The sequence below is a fragment of the Ochotona princeps genome, chromosome 14 (genome assembly GCF_030435755.1).
Source record: "Ochotona princeps isolate mOchPri1 chromosome 14, mOchPri1.hap1, whole genome shotgun sequence".
NCBI lineage: Eukaryota > Metazoa > Chordata > Mammalia > Lagomorpha > Ochotonidae > Ochotona > Ochotona princeps.
The window spans coordinates 1,525,251-1,539,676 of NC_080845.1; the positions used below are offsets into that span (position 1 = coordinate 1,525,251).

The 14,426-nt window shown below is 62.3% G+C and overlaps 2 protein-coding genes across 2 annotated transcripts; one reads left to right on the forward strand and one right to left on the reverse strand.

The window, feature by feature from the left end:
- Positions 1-371: 371 nt before the first annotated feature.
- LOC131481928 (lipocalin-15-like) lies at positions 372-3,244 on the forward strand. Its single transcript, XM_058672809.1, has 6 exons — positions 372-1,043; positions 1,719-1,852; positions 2,140-2,210; positions 2,296-2,403; positions 2,826-2,927; positions 3,059-3,244. Exons 1-6 carry the CDS (start codon positions 954-956, stop codon positions 3,085-3,087), a joined length of 534 nt encoding a protein of 177 aa, XP_058528792.1. The 5' UTR covers positions 372-953; the 3' UTR covers positions 3,088-3,244.
- Positions 3,245-8,019: 4,775 nt separating this feature from the next.
- LOC101519709 (lipocalin-1-like) lies at positions 8,020-10,679 on the reverse strand. The gene is made up of 6 exons (XM_058672810.1): positions 10,457-10,679; positions 9,880-10,010; positions 9,517-9,587; positions 8,934-9,044; positions 8,265-8,366; positions 8,020-8,106 (listed from the first exon to the last, which is right to left on the reverse strand). Exons 1-6 carry the CDS (start codon positions 10,544-10,546, stop codon positions 8,081-8,083), a joined length of 531 nt encoding a protein of 176 aa, XP_058528793.1. The 5' UTR covers positions 10,547-10,679; the 3' UTR covers positions 8,020-8,080.
- Positions 10,680-14,426: the final 3,747 nt, after the last annotated feature.

Sequence of the window (14,426 nt, forward strand, 5' to 3'; positions counted from 1 at the left end):
TCCAGGGGCTGAGCATGGAACTGGCGTGGACTGCTGGGCCCAGCAGGGACTGTTTCACGACCCGGGGACACTCTAAGCCGCGCTGCTGGCCAGGCAGCCCCGCCATTGTCCGCAGTCACTGCAACGTGCAGCGGGGATGCACACAGGTGCTGTCCTGGCAGTCCCGTGTCAACACCCTGGCAGAGCTCCAAGGAGACTGTGCCCCTTCAGCGAGGTGGAGAGGACGCGTTTCACAGCCCCGAGGGCAGCCTGCCACTGGCATGGGGCGCAGAGTCCAAGGTGACCTGCTCTGCGGAGGACTCCCAGCTCAGCTAGTCCTCCGTGCCGGGGTGCTGACAACAGCCAATGTGCATGTCCCCTCTCCAAAAGAGCAGACAGGCAGGGAAAGAAGGCGGGCCAGTCCCTGAGAACAGGGACGGAAGTCTCTTACTGGACAAAACATTCGGCTGTGAGGTGCCAGGGGCTGCAGGGGGCGCTGTTTGGCCTCCAGTGGGCTGGACGCTGCCATTGCTCAACAGGTGTGCAAGGAGAGGCGGGAGTGATGTCATCGCCCGGGCTGGGAGCTGACATCTGGACACACACTAGCAGGGGCTCCTGGGAGCTGGCAGGTTCAGGCTCCCGGGGCCGGGCCAGAACAGGTCCTGGGCAGCGCACAGGGAGACAAGAACCCTTTTTGTCACCCCCACCAAGAGTCTGTGGCACAATCCCTCCCACCCTGACATGTCTCCCTCTCAGACAAGGTGTCCCCAGGAGTCCTGCCCAACAACCCTGGCTCCTGCTCCAGACTCCGTGCCAACCGCTCATGGCCTCTAAGCAAAACAATACCATCTCCACCCCCTGCAAATTGTGGGGCCCTTGTGTGTGGAGGAGGAGGAGAGCTGCTCCAGCGCCACTCAGGGCAGGATAAATGTGGGGCAGGGAGGCAGGGAGCCTGCAGTAAGCAGGCTAGGACCATGCAGCTGCTCCTGCTGACGGCCGGGCTGGGCCTGCTCTGGGCACTAGAAGGACAGAGGCCTCAGCTGGTGCCAGCTTCCAGTGGGCAGGTGAGACCCAGGGGCAGTGATACTGCGGGCGGAGCAGTGCTGGTGGTCATGGTGGGACCGGTGCTGGGTGTCATGGTGGGACTGGTGCTGGGTGCTTTGTGGGAACAGTGTTGGGTGCTATGGTGCAACTGGTGTTGGGTGTCATTGCGGGACCAGTGCTGGCCGTCATGCTGGGACCGGTGCTGGGTGCTATGTGGAACCAGTGTTGGGTGTCATGCTGGGACCGGTGCTGGGTGCTGTGGTGGAACCAGTGCTGGGTGCTGTGGTGGAACCAGTGCTGGGTGTCAAGGCAGGAGCCTGTGTTGGGGTGACGCACAGTCCCTGGACCCTGTGGCTGTCAGCACTCGGGCTCTGTCCTCTTTGTCTCCTGTGCCTGCCCTGTCCTTACACAAAGGTTTCCTGGGCCTATGGGTGACATCCTAGCTGCTTCCTGTGTGCCTGAGGAGGCCGTGGGAGCAGGTGCAGGTACTGCCAGGTCCCAGCTGCGCTGGGAGGTCCTGTCAGACCCACGCGGCCGCATCTGCTGAGGGAGCAGGCACAGTCTTGGGGTCAGGGGCTCTGCTGCAGCTCACACACCTAAAGCTGCATTTCTGCCCCACCCAGCCCCGCCCTGCCCCTCCCCTCCTAGCCCCTGCCCTGCTGCTCTGCCCTACTCAAGCTGCTGTTCCCTCCCAGCTCCTAGGCAAGTGGCACATCCAGCTCTGGGTGGGAACCTTGCCTATTCCTGCCCAGAAGAGGAGCCACCCGCTGCCTCCCTTCACCTTTGTCATGAACCAGCTCCAGAGGCTGGAATTCAGGATGAACCTCACGTGAGCCCCTGCCCTGACCCTCCCCTTCCAGAGTTCATGCTCCAGGCCCAGCTGCTGCCTAAGCTCAGCTCCCCGGCCTGCCCACGCTGGCTGGCATCTTCTGTTCCCTAGACCACTGCTTTGTCCTGGAAGGGGGCATGCTTTGCCCAGGCTGCGTGTGGACAGGAGGCAGAGCACCTCTGCAGAATGTGGGGAGCTGGCCTTCTGCTGGGGACACCGAGGGTGGGCACAGGAAGGACTGGGTGGGACTGGGTGAGGGGCAGAACCATGGCCCTATTCTGTGCCAGGAAGCCCATCGGATGCCTACCCTACAAGATGTCCTTGACCCTGGGCAAAAACCCTGGCTCTTTCTACACAGGTGAGTGAGCCTGAAGACAGCCCTGTGGGTTCAGCAGGGCCTGCAGGGGCCCCGCCCAGCACTCCGGGGCTCCTGTTCCCTACAGGGTGGCAGTACCACATCAGCATCACGTTCCTGCCAGGGAAGCAGTTTGCCATCGCGTACTTCAGTGGCACCATGGCCCAGACCTTCCACCAGATGGTGATGCTCATGGGTGGGTCCTGCCTGGCCGTGCTCTCTGGCTCCCCGAGCACAGAGCAGCTGCCCAGGCCTGCTGCCTGGCTCCCTGCAGCTCCCACCTCTGAGCCCTGCCTGGGGCTTAGGGGAAAGGGAGGGCAGGCTCTGAGCCTCCCTGCTCAGCTCTCAGTCCTGGGGCCTGCCTGCTGCCCTGTGGTTGACTTTGGGCCCCAAGCACCAGCAATGATGTCGCCGGAGCTCAGAGGAGAACGCGGGCACAGAGAGGAAGCCAGGCCTCTACCTGGGGCCTCAGCTTGAGACCCTGAGACCCACTCAGGGATTCCTGGGACTGCCCAGTCTGGTGTGGGCTGGAAGGGGCCCTGCACAGCGCACCTGCTTCCTGGTCTATCTGGGCCTGGGCCTGGGGCTGCCCAGCACACCTGTGTCCCTTGCCTGCAGGCCGCGCCCGGGATAAGGACCCGGAGGCCACGAGGACCTTTGAGGAGTTTGTGGAGAGCAAAGGGCTAAACAGGAGCGACATCGCCAGGCCCCCCCAAGTCGGTAATACGGGGCTCCTGGTCCCCTCCCTCCCCGTGTGGCAGCCCAACCACTGTGGGGTCTGTGTGTGCTGGCAAACGCTGACCATTCACCCCCCACCCCACCCTGCCCCGGCATTTCTCTGGGCCTTGTAGATGCCTGCGAGCTCACCCCAGTCTTCTAGCACCCAGGGTGCACTCCGGCCCAGGAAGGAGCTGGCCCCATCCAGCCACCTGTGATCAGACCTGGGACCCTGGAGGCTGCCCTGGCCAGGCCCTGCTCCTGCTCCGAGACCTGCAACAAGGAGCCAGAGGCGGCTCCCGCTGTGTGTGCAGACACCCTGCACATTGGCGGACCCTCGCCAGATGCCCTGAGAGGCCAGGCTGTGACTCTGCCCCACCCAGAGTCACCATGACATTAGTGTCCTGACAGGAGCAGTGACCCTGCCCGCCTGTGACCCCTGCCAGAGGGAGGCCCCTGTGGCAGGCCTCTGCTGCTGTGTGCTCCTTCCCAACCACCCTCACAGTGCCGCGTGGCCCTGCCCCTCCACCCACTGACTCCTTGGGAACTCGCAGAGGGAGAATAAAGCTGCCTACTGCACCACCCTGTCTCCCTCTTGCTGACCATCAGAACCTGGCAACTTCAGGTGTCGCTTCCGGGCTGTGTCTGTCACATGGTGGGTCTGGTACCTGTGGGCCATGTGCCATAGGTGTCCCCGGCTCAGGCTTCCTGCTGGACCCTGTCTGGCTGAGGCCCCCTCAGTCAACTCCCATGATTGTGGGATTCAGACATGACAATGCACCCTGGAGCCTGGAGCTCACTGTGGGTGCAGCCACCCTGCACCTGGCCTGGGGGACCCTGTGGGGACCAGGTGCAGGGCTGTCCCAGGTAGGCAAGGCGCAGGGTGCTTCAGCCTCCAGATGAGGGGTGAATCTGTTCTCTGCAGGGGGGCGGGGCTCTCTCGCCTGTGACCCTGAGGACCTGTGGGTGAATCAGGAGCACCCTGAAGCTCAGGTGTCTGGAAACTTCCAGGGACTCTGGTTTTCCTCTGGGAAGTTGAAGACTCAGGACCTGAGTGGCCCAGGAATACTATGCTGGTTCCGGCGGGCTGGTCACAGGTGCTGTCCACCCAGGTCCTGCTCAGAGCTGTGCTGGGCACAGGGGGGAGGCGGGGAACTTCCTGTTTCAGAGCCTGTGAGCTCCTTGAGGTCTCACTGGCCTCGCGCCTGCTCTGTGGCGCAATGTGGGTCAGTTCTCCCTGACCTGTGCCTCTCCATGTGGACAGGGAACATGCCAGCTTCCTTGCCACCCAGTTGGCACCAGGGCTCTGCAGGGACCAGGGAGGACTCAGGAGAGGAGGTGGGGGCACCTCAGCCCTCCACCCTGGGAAGCAGGGCTGCTGGTTCCCAGAGGAGACACCTGCAGACATGGGGTGGCCTGGGCTCCTCCCTGCCTCCTCCTCCAACCAGCCTCAGCCCTGTTCCCTGCAGCGTGCAGGCCCCACGGGTCAGCATCAGTGAGAAAAGCCACTGGGCTCTCAGAGCTGCCTGTGAGCCCTGACCCTGGCCAGGCCCAGCTGCTCCCTTCTCTGGGAGGTGTGGCTGAGGTTAAACTCTGCCGGAGGGTCCTGGTACTGGCAGCCGGCATGGCTCCTCTGGAGCTCTCGGAGGAAACCCTGGAGACCCCTGTCAGCCTGCCACAGGTCCTGGTCCCGCCCAAAGTTGCTCTGGCCCCATGGAAAATGAAGTTTGGAGGATAGGGACTAGGTGTGTGTGAGCTATGCCCCATGAAGTGTCCCTGGAGACCTGTCTCCTGAGGTGTCCCTGTGAGCCCCACGCCTGAGGTGTCTGTGAGTCAAAAAAATGAGTTCTGCAGTACGGTGCCCAGGTCTCTGTGTCTGGCTGCCTTGGGGGTCTGCTGGGCTTGGACACCGAGGAGAGGCTGAGATACTTAGCAATGGGCCAGGACCCCTTGCCTGGTCTCTGCCCTCTCGGGGGAGGGACTGGTGCATGGGCTCCCGTGGGTGGGCTGAGCTCTGATGCTCACAGGGCATGGAGCCTGGGTGGGCAGGGGAGTTGGTGTGAGGGTGATGGGGGGCTCCCTTCCAGGTGGGACCTGGCCTCACGTGTGGAGGGAGCTCCAGATGTTGGCCAGGACGTGTGCTGAGCACTGTAGCAGGTGCTGTATGCAGAGGTCAAGCAAGCAGTTAAACAACACAACTTGCAAGGAATTACACACGTTAGCTGGTTAATTTGAACAGTATGAAAATATTAAGGCACCAAACAGAGCTGCAACTCCACAGAGAAAGACCAATGGAAGGAAGTCCTGCGGGCGGGGTACACGCATTGGAGCTTGGCGGGGACAGGGCAGGCAGCCCTGAGCTGGCTCCAGACTGGGTCTGATGCTGGGGTGGACGTAGGAGCTCAGGGTGGGCAGGGCAGGTCACCCAGGGCTGACTTAGGTGCTGGGGCTGGCTGGACGCTGCACCTGCCTGAGATCAAGCATAGGACTTCTTGCCAGAGCTGGGGCTTAAGCAGATTCTGATGAAACAATGGTACTGGAGCCATTCTAGAATTGGATGCTTTTCTGGGCCGGATTTTAACACAGTCCAATGCACAAAAAGGTGCAGGAGGGGGTAGTGTAGTAACTCAACAGGTTCATCCCCTATCTGCAAGCACCAGCATCCCATATGGGCGACAGCATGTGTCCGACCACTCCACTTCCCATCCAGCTCCCTGCTTGTGGCTTGGGAAAGCAGTCGAGGACGACCCAAATCTGGGGCTGCTCTGGCTCTGGGTCCCACTCCCAGCTGTGGGATAGGTGCTGTTCCAGGAGCTGGGGACCGGGATCAGAGATCACAGTGTCCCCCAGGGGCTGTATACTGCAGGACACAGGGGATGGGAGTAGAGGAGGAGGCGGGAAGGGTCCAGGTTGCCCCATGTCTGGGAGTGTCTCCTCTGGGAACCAGCAGCCCTAGCTCCCAGGGTGCAGGCATAGGCCTACAGGTCCCTACAGAGCCCTGGTGCCAGGCTCAATGCCCAAGGCTTGCAGCTGACCCCAGAAAGGCTGAATAGAGACCCAGGCCAGAGATGCCAGGATCTGCGCCTCTGGGTGCAGTAGCCTGGATGGGCAGGCCAGGCACAGCTTCCTGTCCTGAGGCCCAGGGCTGCTCTGGGGGTGCCTGGGGGTGCAGGCCTAGGGGTCCTCGGTCTGAATGACCATATGAGCCTTGAGTTCACAGGCTGCTCCTGCAGGGACCGCCCTGGTCCCATCTGTAATGGGCATGTGAGGGACTCCCGTACTGCCACAGGAAGCTGGCCTTGACTCTCACCTGAGACAGAACCTGCTGGAGTTTGTCCCCATCAATGACCCTGAGGGGATGCAGTTTGCTCTCTGAGGACACTGCTCCATCAGGTCCCCGGATGGGTCCCAAGGACATGACCCTCTGCTCACCTGTGATGGTGAGCGTGCCTGTGTGCACATCCGGTGTGTGCGTGCATGCCTGAATGTACTCATTTACTGTGGCTAGAGTAAAAAATGAGCACAGCATTGCTGGTTACAAAGCTTTATTCCCTCATTCTGGCAGCTGAGCGACCACATGGCAGGTGTGGTCAGAGCTGCCCAGGTCGTGCCTGCACACCAGGCCATGCTGGGCAGGGGCTGGGCTGTCCCTGACCATCCACAGAGGATGGAGCTTGTCTGGTCTGGCCTGGTGGGGCAGAGGCCTTTTCATGCGAACCTGCGTTGGTTTTGACATGCGCAGACACTCATCAGGTGCTAGGGAGCTGGCTCTGTCCAATTCAGGGAAGAACTGCTTCCCTGTAGGCCTGGGGTCAGTGGAGATCCCATAACCCGGGCCCAGCTTGGAGGACACAGAGTGCTCAGACAGTGGAGCAGTGTGGACGACACTAGGTGGACAGGACACTCCTGTGCCCCAGAGCACAGCTTGCACAGGCACGTGCCATGGCAGCAGCAGGGGGCAGCCCCGCTGTCCAGCAGGAGTTGTGGAACAAAGTGCAGGATTGGGGGAGCCCAGAGAGCGCGCAGGTCAGAGCATTGGGTCCTGAGGTGGCATCTCTCCCTGGGGACTCAGCAGGCCCAGCCAGTGTCCTCCTCTCCCTCACTCAGGCTCCACCTCCCCGAGGGGAGCCTAGGAGACCCCATCACCCATGACTGGAGCGCTGCCAGGTCCCACCTGGAAGGGAGCCCCCCATCACCCTCACACCAACTCCCCTGCCCACCCAGGCTCCATGCCCTGTGAGCATCAGAGCTCAGCCCACCCACGGGAGCCCATGCACCAGTCCCTCCCCCGAGAGGGCAGAGACCAGGCAAGGGGTCCTGGCCCGTTGCTAGGTATCTCAGCCTCTCCTCGGTGTCCAAGCCCAGCAGACCCCAAGGCAGCCAGACACAGAGACCTGGGCACCGTACTGCAGAACTCTTTATGTAGAACCAGGGTCAGTGGGGTAGGAAAAAGGGAAGGGGCTCCTCCCCGTGCTGCAGGACACAGTGGCCAGAGACCTTAGGCCCCTGCAGAGCAGGGGGCAGGGTGAGGTAGGGAGGGGCAACTCCCAGGAGGGACAGGAGGGTCAGCGGGGGTGTGGGCAGCAGGAAGGGCTGCATCAGGGACAGTAGAAGGAACCAGGAATTTGGAGTGCAACCTCACGGTCAGGTAGGGAGCAGGGTACATGTTCCCTGTGTGAGAGATGAGCAGGACACGTGGGGACCAGGGAGGCAGGGAAGGAGGGCTGGGCACTGGGATCTGGCTCTGCCCCCCATGGACAGGGCATGGGACTCCCGCCCTCCAGAGATCAGATGTCAGCGGAAAGGCTGCCAGTTTGGGTTGTCACTGCCCCATTTCTGACCTCCCAGTGCCCCCAAAAACAATCACGTGGACTGTCAGGGGGAGGGATGCTGCTGCCTCACACCCCAAGCCTCTAGGGCCCCACAGTGTCTGCTCTAGCCAGAAATGACGGGAGTGTCCCCAGCACCCCAGGGTGACCCCACAGCAGGGTCTGAAACATCACGAGAGGGCCTGGAGGGCTCAGGACAGAACCCACAACCGCCTGGCCAGGTCAGCCTCTCCTGCCCAGGCTGCAGGCTGGGGACAGAGCCGGAGCACTCACACGCCCACCAAACCTGAGACCCACATTTTCCCAGAAGGCCCATGGGGGCTTACCCTAGTCACTCTCTGGAGAGCAGGATTCTGCAGAAAGAGGGAATACGGTGTCTTAGAGCCCCCTGGGAGTGAGCCAGGACCCCAAACCTGCACTGTGTCCGACACTTCCCTGACCCCCAGAAGCACAAAGACAAAAGGAGACTCGCACATCCCTGGGCCGGGAGAGCAGGCAGGTGCATCCCTACCTCCCAGTGGCGGGATGATGATCTCCTCCGTGGTCAAGCCCTTGGCTCTTGCCACCTGCTGAAACTCCTCCAAGGCTGCGGGGTTGGTTTCAGGGTCTCTGCCTGCAGGTGCAGCCAGGACAAGACAGGAGGGTGAGGTGGCACAGCACTGGGCACCAAGGGGTCAGCACCCCAGCCTGGGGTACCAGGAGGCCCTCAGCTGGGAGGGAGCCTTCAGCAGGGCCGACAGGGCCACCAGGGGTACATCCCACTCCTGTGCTCATCTGGGGCAGGACTGGAGCACCCGGATGGGGTGTCCCCCAACACACAAGAGCCTCCCCCAGGCAGAGGAAAGCTGTGAAGGGCAGCACACAGCCCAGCAGGCCTGAGGAAGCCAGGCTACCCTGGGCACTGGGCACCTGCTGACCCACCCTGCTAGGCTCTCACGCCTGACCCGGGAAGTGCTGCAGCGGTCAGCACCCCAACCTGGGGGACCCTGAAGGCCCTTGCTGAGCAGAACCTGGGCTGACACCCAGAAAGCCCTGGGCTTCGCATGTGGGGTCGGGGTAGATCAGGGCCTGTGCTGGAGGCCAGAGGTGTCTGGCATCCCAGCTGCTGCTTCCGGGCCAGGAGGGGTCCGGCACGAGCGGGAGGGCACGGGGAATCAGGGCCTTGGCAGCTCACACTCACCCACGAGCTTGACATGGCGGAAAGCCTTCCCGTCCATCACACCCTCACACACGAGGACAAAGTGGCCCTTCTCCTTCAGCGGAGTCACCCGCACCACACTCTTGCCCCCAACTGCAAGCACAGCATCGGGGTCCACCTGAGGCCCAGGCTTCCTCACAAGGGAGCAGACATGGGGCCCAGTGCCTGGACTGGCAGACCCCTCAGCCACCTGCTGGCCAGGAGTCCAGTTACCAAGAGGCTGGCAGAGTCTCACACATACTCCAAGAACCCGTGCAGCAGAGGCAGCCCAGCCACATCCTGACGGCCCAGACGTTTCCAGGGCGAGAGGCAGGACAGGGTTGGGGTTCAGAGTGCCTCTCTCCCAGCTCGCAGGACCAACCTAGGGACCCTCCACGGGAGGAACCCTAGGCAGTTGGCCCCCTCTGGGCAGCACGGGACAGCCCCTGCTCCTGGGGGTCAGAAGCTGGCCACTCTCAGAAAGGAGACCGGAGTGAGGGCAGAAAGGGGCACAGAAGGTAGCCAGAGAGGAGGGCAAGGGTGTGGTCCTCTGGCCGACGGGCCTGCCCGCTGGCTCAGTACTCACAGGCCGTGTACCTGCCCGGCTCCTCCGTTCTCTCCAGGACGGCATCGAGTGTGTGGCACTGACCCTTGATCCTGGAAACAAGAAGCGTGTGGGCAGCGCTGGGCCTGCTTGGGCCTCCCCTGCCTGGGATGGCTACTGTACAGCCCTTGGAGGTTGCGAGTCCCAGGCAGGCCCCTGTAGGTGCCCCTGGAAGCCAGAAGGTCAGAGCCGGATCTGCCATCCTCAGGGACACACACAGCCCAGGCACCCCGGGGTCAGTTCATCCTCAGAGCTGCAGGGGCTCAGCTGGAGGGCATCAGGGTGCTCACTCTGCCATACCCCGCCTCAACTCCTGCCCTCCCATGGGAGGCCTCAGACACTCACAGGAAACTGAGGGTGACCTCCAGGTTGCCCCCATCCTGTGTCACGATGGTCATGGGCCCCACAGATTCGGGCTTCATCTCTGACTTGTCCATGTTCGTGGTCACGGCCTTCATGTACCAGGTCCCTGACACCTGGGGCAGGAGCGTCTCCATTGGCCTGAGCGACGTCTCCAGGGCTTCCCTGTCTGAGTCTGTAGCCCCCAGACTCCGTCGTGCACCAAGGCTGGGACACAGGGAGCCCTCTGTACCCCACATACCACCCGGAACACTCCCAGGGACCTCACCAGTCTGAGCCAAATGATGGCTGCCAGCCCCTGCGGGTGCCCGCACTCCAGGGACCCTCACTGCCAGCCATGTGCGTCTCTCACAGCACCCTGTACACCGGGGTCCCCAACTCCTGCTGCTGTTCAAAGGCACAGGCCCCAACACCAAGGGTCTCCCTGGAGTCTCCCCACCTTTACCTCCCTCAGCAGCCTGTACCCCGGCTGCCTGGGCTCCAGCTCCAGCTTAGAGCTGGAAGCTACAGTGAGGGTCTCTGCAGATGCCCCCTGCCTCCCCACTGCCCTCTCGAGCCTCACATCCTGATCGCCCTCGTCCAAGGCCAGGGGGTCCTGGGCCCGCAGGGCAGCAATGAGGCCAAGGCAAAGGAGCAGGAGCAGGGGCTGCATCTTGGGGGTCTGCTCTCACAGCTGACAGGTCACTCTCCGGGTCTGCGAGAGGCTGGGCCAGCTCCTCTCCCCACCGCCCTTATATAGCTGAGCACAGGGTCCCCCGGAACTTGGCCGAGAGGCCCGGCCAGTCCCTTCCTGGCCATGATTGTGGCCAGCTCTGCGCTGGAGCAGAGAGAAGTCGTTATTCTCGGATGCTCCTGAATCACTAGTGTTGACTCTGCAAGGGTCAGCGGGACAGGGCCGCTGTCTACAAGAAAGGGGTGGGTCCCAGGCTGGGAAACAGGTCAGACAGGAGTGTGTGTGTCCAGTGTCGTGGCCATGGAGCCTCAGCTTGCCCCTAGCTGGCTACTGTGCACACTGTTGGACCGAGGGTGGTCTGACTCCGGGACCCTGGACAAGACATTGGCCCTCAGATGCGACCTGTACAGTCACAGCTCATGGACCCAACACAGGAGACGGGCCAAGAGCCAGGCCTCCCCTGCTTGCTGGCAGCAGCCTCTCTGCTCACCCACTCGACAGCCATGGGGCTGGTGAGGCAGGAACCACAACAGGTGTGCCTGTGTGTCCCGGGAGAGTCCATGGAAAACTCACAAAGCCGGACACTGTGTGTGCGGTTCCAGATTTTGCAACAAAACACACTGCCACTTGTAGACTCTACTGTGAGCGGAGAAGATCTAGAACAAACCGCCAGCTGCATCAAGCACGTGGTTGAGAAGTCCTTCGAGACCACAGGAAGTGTGGAATCAAAACATTAGAACTTGGCCAGAGAATTCAGCAAGAATGCGCAACCCCAGGCCCAGCTACTAGAGCTGGGGGCGGCCGGGCCTGACCAGGGTCAGGGGTCACGGGGCAATTGCTGGGGAAGTGTTACTGTCTGGTCTTTCCATGTTCACAGGTGCCCAGAACTTAAGGCAGTTTGCAGAGTTACAGGGAAGGAGACAGCTTTCGTCCGCAGGTTCACTGCCAGATGGCTGAGCCAGGACAGAGGGACTCTGTGTTGGTCTCCACCTGGGTGGCAGAGCCTAGACCCTCGACCCATGGTCAGCTGTCCTTCCAGGCCAGTTAGAAGGGATCTGGAACAGAAATGGGACAGCCAGTTAGCCCTCGGACACAGCATGCTGACAGCGCCATCAGCCGCTTGAACCGCCGTGTCATCACGCAGCCCTGCAGGCTTCATGGTTATGGGTCACATCCTTCTCCCAGGAACACTTCAGGTCACCTCTGTCATGCACCCATGTGCACACACACACACACACACATTGAAGGACACACACAGGTACAAACATGTTGCATGCATGTAACCTTAATAAGGAAGAAGCACACCCAGAGACAAAGCTCTTCCATCTACCGCTTCTCTCCCCAGGGACCACAACACCCAGGGCTGGGCCGGGCCAGGAGCCAGAAGCTCCATCCGGGTCTCCCACGTGGGTGCAGGGACTCACACAGCAGGACCATCATCGCTGCTTCCCAGGCACGTTAGCCCCAAACAGATGCTGTGCATGTATGTGAGGCCTGTCAGCCTGCCATGCCCCCCTGCACCCGAGGGCCTCTGCCGTCCACTGGGGTCACCTGTGGGGGAGGAGGGCTGATCTCCCGGCCTACGGGGACCTCCTGGACGGGCACAGCCACGGGTCCCCATACCTCCCCAGACAGGGGAGCAGGCCTGCCCTTGGGTGAGGGCCATGCCCACGGCTCGGTTTCCCCTCCTCCCTGTCCCCTCCTGGTCCTTGCAGTGCTGGCTCTGGGCAAGGAGCCGTGGGAGGGCCATTGTCCCTTCTCCCCCTGGCCAGGCTCCTAGGCCTGCTGCACACACCTGTTGGCGGATGGGCTGCTCCCAGGCAGGCTGGGTGGGGTTTCACGTTCCGGATCTTTCTTATCTACTAGTTCCTGGAGGCCCTGGCTGCTGGGGACACGGGGCACTTTGTGCCATGGCTTACACAGCGTCACGGTGGATGTCACACAAATGGTGATGGAGGTCTTGGAGGCCAGCTGGCCCTGTGTCCGCTGCCCGGGCCCTGGATGGGGCCTCCCCACCCCTCCCTCCATGCTGGCATTCCTAGTGCCTGGGGCTCCTCGCCCCTCCTCAGGCCTCCTGCCAGGTGGACACGGGGGTGGAAGGCTTGTGTCGGGCAGCTGGGCCAGCATGCCCAGTACAGACAGCTCAGCCCCTGGGAAAAGGCCAGGCCGGCTGGGCTCCCAGCACCGGTGGGGAGAGGGGTTCCACGGCTCATCTCTGAGCCCCCTGTGGCCTGTGGGGACGGGAAGGGCCATGCGGAGACCTTACCCAGCACCTGCCTAGGTGTGCTCCCTGGGGAGCCCTCCAGCATGTTCCCTGAAGGGGCCTCAGGTGTACAGGCACCTAGGCACCTGTGTGAGGTGTGGGCCCGAGGTGTGGCTCCAACTGCAGCTGACACTCCACCCTGAGATGGGGAGCCCAGGGAGGGACACAGACTGGGCCAGGCTGCTCCCAGCTGGGTCCTCGTGGGATCTGGGGGAAGCTACTGCCCTTCCTGTTGTGGCTCCCACGGGGACGCTGAGGTGACACAGGTGGCCCTGTGACAGAGACTGCCCAGAGCTCCCACAATGTCCACCACCAGCCCAGGGCCTCCTGGGTCTGTGTGAGAACAGCCCTTCTTGGCATCCTGGCCTTGCGACCCCTCCCCTTGTTAGAGACAGGAGCCCCACTGGAGGCTGCTGGAAGCTAAAGCCTTTTATTTTCCGCTTGTGGACACCACTGGAGTGCGCCATAGGTTCAAGGCCTGATGCTTTGACTCCCAGTCTTGTTGTACCCTGAACTGGCAGAGTCCCTGGCACAGGGAGCCTCACTCTGGCCTCAGGCCTGCGCGTCCAGGGACAGCTGCAGGAGACACACCCCAGCAGGTCCCCATCACAGACTGCTCAGAGGGGCTCAGCTGCCCCCACCCGTGCGCCTGGGCCTTGTGTGTGCTAGCACGTGGGAGTGGGATTCCCAGAGGCGGCAGCCGGCCAGCCAGCCTAGACCGGGGCAGGTCTTGAAGTTGCTGCTACTTCAACCTGGGCACCCCAGCTGGACTGGGCACACAGACTGGTTCCCAAGGCTCGGGAGGCAGCAAGCGGAATGAGACTGTCCTGCATGGAATGCATAAGGCCTCATCAGCAGCTGGCTTCTCTCTATTTTTATCATTCTCTCTATATTCTCACTCTCTCTCTCCCCATCTCTACCTGACACAGGCTGGGATGATGAGCTGTCAGCCACCCCTCATGTTGGAACCCACAGCCCCACTGACCCTCTCTCTCTACACCCTGCCCCTTCCTGGCCACAGTCGTGTCCCCCTAACTATACAGAGCTCAGCGCCACCCCCAACCCCACCCCACACAGATCCCAGAGCCGGGCAGGGCCACCACGGCGTCCTGCTGTGCTCAGCGTCAGTGTACCCCTGCTCCAGCGCCCCAGCCCAGCAGCCCCCCAACCCCGTGTTCCCACTAGGACTTGCTCGTGTGCCCAGGATTTGTCGTGGAGTCACTGTGGACGACTAGACCACCACAGCCATTTCAGGGGCACCTCTATACTGAGCTGGGCACACCTGGGGTCCTGGTGCTGACTGTGGAGCCGACAGTCAGCTGGGCAGGGCAGCGCATGCTGTGGACACGGCTGTTGTAGAAGGAAGGGCGTCCTGGCTGGGGACAGGGGAGACACGCAGCCTTGTGCTGGTCCTGAGTCCAACGCTGTCCAGCATACAGAAGGGTGCAGGAGGAGCCCCAGGACAAGGCCGTGCTGGAGCTGACCCAGGGTGCCACCTGCTGGCGTTAGTGGTGCTTCAGCCGCTGCCAGGCCCACTCCTGGCTCACAGGCAGCTCCAGCTCTGAGCTCACTCTTGGCTGTGGGGCAGGCGCCACC

Coding starts and splice junctions, on each gene's coding strand:
- LOC101519709 (XM_058672810.1), bottom strand. CDS start 10,546: ATGCAGCCCCTGCTCCTGCTCCTTTGCCTTGGCCTCATTGCTGCCCTG. Junction 8,367..8,933: donor CCGCCATGTCAAGCTCGTGG/GTGAGTGTGAGC, acceptor CTGCACCTGCAG/GCAGAGACCCTGAAACCAAC. Junction 8,107..8,264: donor CATCATCCCGCCACTGGGAG/GTAGGGATGCAC, acceptor CTCTTTCTGCAG/AATCCTGCTCTCCAGAGAGT.
- LOC131481928 (XM_058672809.1), top strand. CDS start 954: ATGCAGCTGCTCCTGCTGACGGCCGGGCTGGGCCTGCTCTGGGCACTA. Junction 1,853..2,139: donor GAATTCAGGATGAACCTCAC/GTGAGCCCCTGC, acceptor ATTCTGTGCCAG/GAAGCCCATCGGATGCCTAC. Junction 2,211..2,295: donor CCCTGGCTCTTTCTACACAG/GTGAGTGAGCCT, acceptor TGTTCCCTACAG/GGTGGCAGTACCACATCAGC.